Source organism: Nuphar pumila, chromosome 14 (assembly GCF_984573655.1).
Source record: "Nuphar pumila chromosome 14, dmNupPumi1.hap1.1, whole genome shotgun sequence".
Lineage (NCBI taxonomy): Eukaryota > Viridiplantae > Streptophyta > Magnoliopsida > Nymphaeales > Nymphaeaceae > Nuphar > Nuphar pumila.
The window spans coordinates 72,007,620-72,019,206 of NC_143262.1; the positions used below are offsets into that span (position 1 = coordinate 72,007,620).

Here is an 11,587-nt window from a genome sequence, read left to right on the forward strand (position 1 = left end):
AAACACTAAGCACATTTAGGTCAAATTAAATAGGAAAACCGAAATGTCCAAGAACCCCGTGAACACAATAATCAAATAATTTAAATAAGAAATAACATACCTCTTATCAAGGCTATAGACGCCAGATTTCTCATATTTCTCTTGACTCACCACCCCTACCAAAGTTTTAGGAACGGTAGGCTGCTCCCCTTGAATAAGCCACAAAAGACAAAAGCTAAGCGGCCACACAAGATTAAGGAAGCAACAACGGCACAAAGCATGCTAAAAATGAAGAAAACAACCTCATCTTCCTCAATGAGCAAAATCTTGGTTTATTCCAATTCAGTAACAATTTCTCCAGAATCATACATTGAGAAGTTCATGCAACCTCATCTTCATGAACCGAGAAATTGTTGTAAGACGGTTTAAAAGATGTTAAAAAAAACTTCAAGAAATCTATACATTAAGAACTTCATGCAATCCTATATATAATTAAGCACTTCAGTCCCTTAGATGTTTATTACTGTGATCATCTTCGTGATCATTACAGGTCTATGAAATCATCGGTGCACTAACACACATTTCAAAATGCAGGAACACCATTAAACGAGTAGATGAGGCAGCAGAAAAAGGAAAAACAATCCAACCTAACAAATGGTAAAAAAATGAAAAATAAAAACTTTAAAAGACTAAAAGAGGTGTAAGCTTCCTCACGAGCATCTGAAAGCACAGAAAGCTGTAGACAGATGAAAGGAAGGAAGTTCCAACTCTTGCTTCAAGAAAACAAGTCAATTGGATACTGGACGATCCGAAGTGTTCAGATGAAGCATTAGCTAAACCGAAACACCAACCAAAGCAAGAAGAAAAACATGTAGTAGTTATCAAACATAAAAAAGACAGTAGGTCTATGAAGACATCATCAATGCACTAATCGTATTTGTGTGTGTGGAAGAAAATACAAAAAAGACCAAATTTCTTAACCTCTGAGTTTGTTGATGTCGTAACAACTAAACCACTACAAAGAAAGCAATTAAAGACCAGCAAAATCATGATCACTGGATAATCACATAAGCATCAAATTAGACCTCAAGCTGAAAAAAAAAACAATAAGAGAGATCTGCTGTTATCCGCAAAGCAACCAAAACTTAAAAAATCGACCTCATTTTTTACCTTCTCAGGTGAAAGAGAAGTCAGAAAACCCTTGAGGTGTAATCTCATCCATCCATACTCCCTCAAAATTCCTCCACCCTCCATCTCCACCTATCTCTCCCTCCCAATTTCACATTTTTGTGAGAGGGGTCCAAGAAACCCCTTCTCACTTGTTTTTTAGGTTTTTGTTGCTCTCTCATTTCCCTCATCTCTCCCTCCACAGATTTATTTTAGAGCAATGGAGTCTCTTCAAGCTCCAGCTAAAACCTCTTGGAGGCTTTGGTGTTGCATATCCTCAACATCTTCTTTACCTCTCTCTTCCTTGGTGTAGTGTGGGGTGCCCATTGGAACTCCACCCTACACGCTTTTGAAGGAGAGGTGTTCTTACTTTTTTTATGGTGACTTTTCTCTCAAGATGTAAGTTAATCTCTCACTCATTTGTATTTTGAATTTTATCTTAAGCTCTTCAACTTTCCAATCCATACAAATATACATTCTTGTAATGCATGTGGGTATGGACAAGGATTTTTATGGATGAAAATATAAATACATATGCCATATGATTTCTATTATGTTAAGTACATTTTTAATGTAAATCCATGGTCGATGATGATGTTCACCAACATTAATGTTGTTTCATCATTTCAACCCATGTTTCATGCTAGAAACATGGTTTATATGTTGTTCTTGTTGCTTAATGATTTTGAAAGCCTTGATCATATATTACTCTTGTGTCATAACATTTTTTTTAATACATTCATGGTTAAACATATATTATGCATTGTCTTATCATACATTGTGTTTTTGCAACACATTCACTTTAGAAACCATGTTCATGCACTATATATTGTGTGTTATCATTTTTTAAATACATTCATGGTTAAAAACCTTGTTTATACATTAAGCATTATGTGTTGTCATTTTTGAAATAGATTAATGATTAAAAATCTTGTTTATGCATTATGCATTGTATTTTATCATTTTTTGAAACTCATTCATAGTAAGAAACTTGAACTAAGAATGATCCATCATGTTTTATCATTTTTTAAAACTCATTCATGATTAGAAACTTGATCTAAGAATGATTCATCATGTCTTATCATTTTTTGAAACTCATTCATGGTTAGAAACTTGATCTAAAAATGATCAATCAAGTTTTATCATTTTTTGAAACTCATTCATGGTTAGAAACTTGATCTAAGAATGATTCATCATGTCTTATCATTTTTTGAAATGTATTTATAGTTAGAAACTTGATCTAAGAATGATCCATCATGTTTTAGCATTTTTTGAAACCCATTCATGTTTAGAAACTTGATCTAAAAATGATTCATCATGTTTTAGCATTTTTTGAAAGTCACTTATGATTAGAAACTTGATCTAAAAATGATCCATCATGTTTTATCATTTTTTGAAACTCATTCATGGTTAGAAACTTGATCTAAGAATGTTCCATCATGTCTTATCAGTTTTTAAACTCATTATTTATATTGTTGACTTATAATAAAGATTTCAAAAGAGAAACAAGAAAAAACAATTATAAAGAGTTTCATGTTGAAAGCATTAAAAAAAAAAGCATAAATTGCATAGTACTAAGGGATGGACCCTTGTTGGCCAGACCGGCTTCAACCATGCACAGGGTTCAAACCTGGTCTACACCAGGCAGACCTGACTGGGTCTAAACTAGACTCGGTCTAGACCTGGTTAGGTGGTAGTCAGGCAAGACTGGATTGAACCGATCCACTCAGTTCAGGCCTAGTATGCGCCTAGTTGGGTCAGACCAGACTGAATTATGTGGTTGGTTTAGTCAAGGTCTGAACCCAACCCACACAAACTGGTTTAAACCAGACCAGGTCTATGTTGGCTAGGGTAGACCCACTAGTCAACCATATATGTACCCTGAAAATCATCTCTCTCTCTCTCTCTCTCTCTCTCTCTCTATATATATATATATATATATATATATATATATATATATATATATATATATATATATATATATATGTGTGTGTGTGTGTGTGTGTATGTGTGTGTGTGTGAGAGAGAGAGAGAGAGAGAAAGTAACTTGATACTAAATATGACTTTAGTCTATGTGAGCCATAAATAAAATGCTTATCTACCAAGGTATAATTACATGCATAATATGCTTATGAGGTCAAGTGACTATATCTATGTATTATTCATGCAAAATAAATAAATCATGAGATGGCATATGATGGAATGACTCGTGAATTATCGGTTTTAATGCAATACATAAGTAGAGCATGCCTATATGTGAGTGCATATGCCCATGCATTCATAATAAGATGAGATGCATATGACAAAAATTAATTCATTCACATTTGGTTTTATAAAATGTCTATGTGAGCATGTTTATGCAAAAATGCATATGAGGTAAGATGTATATGAGAAAATATATATATAGATGTGTTTGTCACAAAATTTACACATCATGAATGAATGCAATGAAAACATGATGCATGTCATGATGTAAAAAGCATGATATGATGATGTTCCTTAATGATGCGATGAAATATTGTAGAATACCATGATTGTCATGTAGTATGTTTTTTTTAATGCTACACAAATTGGCCATGCGACTTCATACATGACTGAAATGCATAGCATATTGTATAAATGTACAATGCATTGATGTGCATCATGAAATTAACTGTAAACATGATTATGTTTTATGCTATGCCATGAGATGATGTATGCTAGTCACAAGGCATATGGTTCGATGAACCTAGTGAACATGATGGAATGTGTGTGTATGGATCTTTTCTATCATATAAATGAGTATTGCAATGCATAACTGGAAATGCCCTCTTATGAGCTTGGGTGGGATGTTGTAATGCCCCAATTTTTTAAACCAAAAATTTAGAGATTTCTTTAAAAAAAAATACACGATTTTCAAGAAACACAGTGGGAACTTTTTTTAAATACGGTTCAAGCCTTGGGCGGGTTACAGATACAACACACATACATAAGACTAGAGTAGGTAAATCAAACCATAATTTGCATTTAAATAAATCAAATACTAGTCTCAAACTTTATTAGAGTTAACAAGACTTAATCAAATAATTAAATAATAAAATATCAAGTTCTCTCGAAATCTTAAAGAGTTGTGGCCTTATTGGTGCCACCCTGAGCCTACTGTCATCACCCCTCAGCCTACTAATTACCTAAAATATTATAAGTATAAGTGTAAGTCCACAGCCTCAATAGGTAATTACCAAACCACATGAACACAATTATTCCAATCACAGAAATAAATATTGGCATATTTTCAGATAACATCTAAGTCATGCGACATCATAATATCATAATTAAGCATAACTCATATTTACATAATTAATCATGTTTGCATTCATATTTCAGAAATAAACATGCTACAATGCATCATTCCAATGAAATAACAACTTATGCACAACTGAACTATTTTAATGATTCCATTCTAATTTCTTATGTGCCACTTGTTCTCATACCCGATGGTACATGTTTTGGTTCTTAACTTTGATTCAACCAATCCAATGAGGGGTATATTATGCCATATATTTTATTAACCTCATTGAACTAAAAGAACCTGCCAACCTCTCACTAAGGTCCCACTAGAGTGGTCCACAATCGAGCAAAACTCCCAGTGATCCTATGCGAAATCGATTCCTACTCTACAGAGATTTTGGACCTATCACTTAGGATACATGCTAGTGCGGACACCCTACGACCGGAGATGGGGGACTAGGAGATGTCGTCGCTCTCCAAAACAACATGTCAATCTCTTCGTCATATGTATCCCTGCTCTATCCAAAGTGGGTCACAAACCAAAGGACTACATCTAAATGGGTCATGGGTGTTATTTAATTATCAGGCTCATAAATTAAATTATATGTGCACACCTCACAAACACTCGAGCTCACCAGCCTATGCATATTTCATGCATTTAGAAAAATTGATGTCTTAACGTGTAAATTGATACATGTCCTAACGTGTAAATTCAAATTTTGGTAACCTATTTTTGGAAAACCTACCGAAAATCACAGAAACTGAATTATACCTTCTCAATCTTTTTGGCAATGCCAATATGCCTTACAAAAATAGTTCAAGAAACAGAACCCAAAAATTCATTGTAAATAAATCAAGAAAAATCCTGGACTAAACCTTATTTAGGAAAAATATGAGCCAGATCCTGTAATCTATAGAAATTTATCCTGGTTTGAAAATTTTCTCCAACCTAACTGAAAAATCATTTTACGAAACTCTTTTTACAGGATCTTCTTATACTTAATACCTTTTACCTAGATTTTTTCTAATTTATTTTGATCAATCTTGGTTGGGTCTTTAGAAGCAACAAAGTCATGGATTGGAACAGTACTGCAAATAGGGTAAAAAACCATTACTATGTTGAAAGAGACGTTTTAGCCTGAATACTGCACCAAACGAAACAATTCAAGATTCTATATTCAATCACTGGATGTGTTAAACACGTCAGTATTCTTATTTTAATTTATTAACTTTGTTTTCATAGAGTTATCAATTTGTTTCTAAAATTGGTTAGAATAAAGAAATAAGGATAGAAAAGCCAAGATTCAAACTCAAGCAAGATTTATCAAGAAAGAACAAGATTCAAGGTAAAGATCCATACAATCATAATTTTTTATGCTCAAATCATGTTTACATCACTTTAAAATAATTATTTGCTCAAATCCTTACTAATCTTGCTAAAACAAATAACATACATTATGCAAGAATCGCAAAACCATCAAGAAATACCTCAAATAGGATTACATCTATGCAAGAATCATAATAAACCCTAAACATTCATGGGAACATGGATTTTTTTATACATTAACATGTTGTATAATCATACTAAATATGAAATAATCCATCATATATTATCAGATCATCTTTCTTTATCAAAAACATCAAAACCCTAAAAATGTTTTTGCCAAAACCTTGTTTAAATTGATCTTTCGCATACAGAAGCATGAATTCAAGCACATAACAAATTTTCAGAACTTATAAATCATATATTTCATCAATATAAACTAACATTACATATTAAATATGATAGAACAAAACAAAGAACAAGTTTCCTTCCCCAAATCATTTTTTTTATAAGCCCGTAAATCGTCTTGTTTCAAATATCATTTTTTCTTTTTGATTCTTTGATAACATAGATCTATAAAAATGTGTTCTCTAGATTGAAAATCAATCTTAGAGAGGTGTTTCAAAGTTTGATCCATCATTGGTTCATATCTGAAAATTGTCCTATGCATATTTCATGCATTTGGAAAAAATAGATGCCTACGCAATCGATGTACCTACCTTAATTGGGATCTCAAATGTAGATCGACCTTCGTCTCTCATCTTAGAACCTTAGATAAACTTCAATGGCTGCTGAAAAAGCTTCAAAAAAGGAAAAAAAAGAAGAGAAAGAAAAAGAAAAAATAGGAAAGAAGAATAATAAAGAGACTTGCCTCTTTTTTTTCTTCTTTTTATATTAAAAACCTCCAAGGGGGGTGTCCCCCTCCTTGGAGTTTCAAACCTCATAGCACTCTATCTAGGGTTGATCCCTAAGAGTCCAATAAGAATTGTACTAACTAATCTCTTAATTAATTAAGTAATTAATTTAGTTAACTAATATTCTAATCTTACTTCATTACCAATTAATTTAATTAATTATGGATCTACTAGGGAGGGGTGTCCCACCCTCTTTAGAGCCTTCTAGGGTTTTAAAAAGACTCTCTAAGGTTTAAAGTGGATCTCACTTGAGTCCAAAACCAAAATGATTGAGATCCAAAAACCTATTTGGGTTGGATCTAAGAACAAAATAAAAAAATCCAAGACTAAAACTAATTTAAAGATTCATATCCAAACATAATATCCAAAACAATACTGGATCCAAACTCAGGTTTGGATGTGAACCTAACCCATTCTAGATTCAAATAACCTTGAGTCACCCCTGAATCCCTGTGAGCCACCCTAATCGTAACTGGTACCCCACTGGGCTAGGCATGACCCTTCTGAGCCACTCATGGACCCTAGTTTGAGTCCAAACCAGTGTTGAGTCAATGTAGACTCGAATATCACCTGAATTAACAGATTTTAACAAGATTTATAAAAGTTAAATTAAAGAAAAAATCATAGATGTTACATTCTACCCCCCTTAAAGAAATTTTGTTTGCGAAATTTATACTTACTCAAATAGGTAAGGTATTTTTCCTTCATACCGGCCTCAGGCTCCCACGTACACTCCTCACCACTGTGGCATTGCCAACGCACCTTAACTATGGGAATGGTCTTCGATCTCAATACTTTCTCTTTACGGTTCATGTTCTCTACTAGGTGCGCCTCTGTAGTCAAGTCTTCTCTGTTAAGATTAGTTGACCTTTAGAGGTTTTAACCTTTATTTTTTTTAAAAGAGGGTTATTTGATATTTCATATATAAGGAGGGACTTGTATGCAATTTTTCATTTAGGCTTCTCTCTATTTAACTTAGAGGAGATTAGCCCTAATTGAAGTTAACGAGTTTCTCCTCTCTCTCTCTCTCTCGGTTCTTGTGCACCTCATTAAAGTTTCCACATGGTATTAGAGCAGTAGATCTCGAGAGTGTGAGCACGTGATCGATCTACACTAAAAGGCTCAAAAAAATTGGAAACAGGTGTGCTTATTATGTTTTTTTTCTAATTGCATAGATCTGATAACAGATTTGATGTCTGACTAATGTCATGACACAGATCTGTAATCAGATCTAAAGGTCACGGTGACAGCTTGTCAACAGGATCAGGTTACGGCAGAGTTGGGTGATGCAAAGAAAAAAAAGGAATTTTTTGTGGAAGTGAAGAAAACCTATTTTGATCAATAGCAGATCTAGATCTGGATATTGAAATTTGTTGTCTTGCCGTAAATCCTGTGTCGTGGGGAGCAATCTTTTTATATATGAAGTTGTCGTGATTTCTGTGTTGTGGGATTTTTTTTTGTGCTCATATCAAATCATAAACAAAATGATCTTAGCTTTGGTCATGAACTTGGATGTCGTGTTTGACGTGGTTTTGGTTTTCTCAGATCTATTTTTCTGATCTGATCTATCATTGTTTCTGATGTGGGTTGAATAACCTTGGGTAGTCGTGAAATAGGTTGTCGTGTGATCGTGAAATACACTAATTTTTGTCTCTGCTAGCGTGATTTTATCTCTGATGTGGGTTGAACAGCCTTGTATGAACGTGAATTTGTTTTTGATGTGGGTTGAAAAACCTTGTGTGGTCGTGAAATTGGCTGTCGCGTGATCATGAAATATGTTGCTTCTGTGTCAGTTGGTGTGTGGTTGATAAACATCCCAGATTTTAATTCTGAGTGATTAAGAGAGTGAATCTGATCTTTTTTTTCTAGTTTATTGCAGCAGTATTAGCATCAAATATCTCTCATGCCTTGTTAGTATTATTCATTATGGGTGAAGCTTCGAAATTTGATTCCAAAAATGAGACTATTGGAGAATATATGGCATTTGCAAATCCCTTCGCGTATGGTTCTTCTGTGAGATTGAATGAAACAAACTATGTCAGGTGGTCCAGAAATTTTATGATGTCGGTATCTGGACATCATAGAAAACATCTTTTGTTGGAAACTGAACCAAATGAAAAAGTGGGAAAATATATTACTTGAGATGAAGATAATGACATTGTTATGTCATGGATCATGAATAGTGTCGAACCTCATAGCAGATGGTCTAATTTACTATAATACAGCCAAATAGATATGGGACAATCTTCGAGATACGTACTCACAAGAGACTAATGTGAGTCGTATCCTGCAAGTCAAACAGGAGATATATAATTTGCAGTAGGGAGATCAGACCTTAGCCTAGTACTATGTCTTCGTCAAAGCAGCGTTTGAAAGACTCAATGCTCACAGGCCTCTTTGTTGTTCGAAGCAAAAGGATCATCAAGAACAGACAATGGTTGCTCGATTTCTCATAGGTTTATCTTCAGAATTCTCTATTGCAAAAGTCCAAATATTGACTGGATCCGATGTACCTACTCTTGTTGATGCATACAATCGTTTGAGTAGACTTGTGATTTCTCTTCTACAATCTCATCCTATGTCTCAGTCATCTGCTCTAGCTGTCCCATCTGGTTATGGACGTGGAAATATTCAGAATATTAGAAGACGAGGTCGTGGAAGAGGTATGGGAGGCAGAGGCAAACTTTAATGTACTTTCTATGGAAAATCTGGACATTTAGAAGATCGTTGCTGGGATAAGCATAGACGGCCAACCTCTTCTGCAGCAAAGCCTAATGTTTCAAAAGCTAATGTTACAACACTAGAGGTAGCAAATGCAAATGATAATTCTTCTGCAAGTGACAATATCACTCTTAGTCGAGCAGAATATGATGAGTTGATAGCTCATCGTCCCTCAAGCTCCTCTTCTCCTGTAGCTGGTGTGGCCTACTCAACAGGGGATCATCTTCATCTAAATGATAGTAAGTGGATTATTGACTCTGGTGCATCCAGACATCTGTGTGGAAATTCGCTTTTCTTTTCAGATCTAAAAGATATTACTGTTCATCGAGGAGTCCCATTAGCAGATGGGAGTTCCTCACCAGTTGTTGGTCAGGGAAATATTTCTATATCTTCTTCCTTGCAATTGAAAAAATGTTCTTCATGCTCCCCTATTTCCTCAAAGTTTACTCTCTGTGAGTTGTCTTACCAAAGAACTAAAGTGTAGAGTGATATTTGACTCGGTGGGTTGTCATTTTCAGGATTTGCTGACGGGGGGAAGAAGATTGGTGGAGGCTATGAAGAAAATGGAGTCTACTACCTACATTATCTAGTGGGCAACGTTTATGCTGCAGTAGATTACTCATCCAGTCTTGTTCAGTGGCATCGTCGTCTTGGTCATCCTTCATTGTCAAAGCTTCATTATGTCTTTTCTCAAATTTCGTCTACTACGTCATTTCAGTGTGAAGCATGTCAGTTGGGCAAGCATCATTGGAGTTCGTTCCCTTCTAGTCAGAGTCAGTCCAGTCATAAGATCTTTGAACTTCTTCATGCAGATGTATGGGGTCCTAGTAAGATTCCTATCAGGAATCAGTGCCAATATTATCTTGTTATTGTTGATGATTTTTCTAAGTTGTCTTGGGTGTTCTTAATAAAAGAAAGATCTGAAGTTTTCAGTATTATCAAATCATTAATTCTTGAAATAAAAACTCAATTTTAATCTATTGTCAAGATTGTTCGCATTGATAATGCTCTTGAGTTCAAAACCAAAGTCTTGTTGCAATTTTATCAAGACCATGGCATTCAACCCCAAACCACTTGTGCCTATTTTTCTCAACAAAATGGTGTGGTTGAGCGAAAACACAGGCACCTCCTTGATGTAGCACGTACCCTTATGATTCAATCCAATGTTCCTGCTTTATATTGGATTGATGTGGTTATTATTGCTTGTTATTTGATCAACCGCATGCCTTCATCTTCCGTGGGTGATCAAATTCCGCTACATATCCTAAGTCCTAATGCTCCACTTTTCTCTTTCTCACCCAAAGTATTTGGGTGTGTTTGCTTTATGAACAAACTTGGACCTGACCGTGATAAATTGGCTGCTCAAGCAACAAAATGTGTGTTTATAGGTTATCCAAAAAATCAAAAGAGGTATCGATATTATGATCCGATTTCTCGGTGAGAGTATGTCAGTGTGGATGTATCTTTCTTGGAGTCCATTCCATATTATTCTAGTACTGGTACTCAGATGCAAGTTGATTCAGATGATTCTTTTCTACTTCCTGTACCTCCTTTTCCTTTGGAATCTGTGCCCCAATTACGGGACCAAACTCTATCTTCCTCACGGTTTCATAATCCTCCATTGGTATATGTGCGTAGAGCTCCTCCTCCTCATGTGCCTTCATCTTCTTCTTCTCCTGAGGTAAGTGCTACTGATGACAACAATGACCTTCATGTTGATGATAACAGGCCAATCACTCTATGAAAAGGGACACAATAATGTACCTTATATTCTATATCTCATTTTGTGTCCGATGCCAGAATTGGAAGTCAGATGAAAGCATTTATTTCAGCTTTATCTACTGAAACTATTCCTCTGAACTATCAACAGGCAGAACTTGATAACAGGTGGAAGCAGGCTATGCAAGAAGAAATGGATGCCTTATTGTCTCAACATACATGAAATCTAGTTGATTCCTCAGTGGATGCTGACATTGTTGGATGCAAATGGGTATATACCATAAAGTATAAATCAGATGGTTCAATTGAAAGATACAAGACCAGATTAGTAGCAAAAGGGTATACTCAGACCTATGGTATTGATTTCTTTGAAACCTTTTCTCCTGTCGCACGAATGGGTACCATTCATCTTGTTCTCTCCCTAGTTGTTCACCATGGATGGAGTTTGTGTCAACTAGATGTGAAAAATGCATTTCTATATGGGAATTTGTCTGAG

The 11,587-nt window shown here is 35.0% G+C and overlaps 1 protein-coding gene across 1 annotated transcript in view; it reads left to right on the forward strand.

The window, feature by feature from the left end:
* LOC149816951 (uncharacterized) overlaps positions 1 to 11,116 on the forward strand; it is a 106,630-nt gene extending 95,514 nt beyond the window's left edge. The window contains exons 6-7 of the mRNA XM_089986991.1: positions 9,372 to 9,648; positions 10,867 to 11,116. Coding sequence (XP_089843117.1) covers positions 9,372 to 9,648; positions 10,867 to 11,116 — 527 coding nt within the window. The remainder of the gene's footprint in view (positions 1 to 9,371; positions 9,649 to 10,866) is intronic.
* Positions 11,117 to 11,587: the final 471 nt, after the last annotated feature.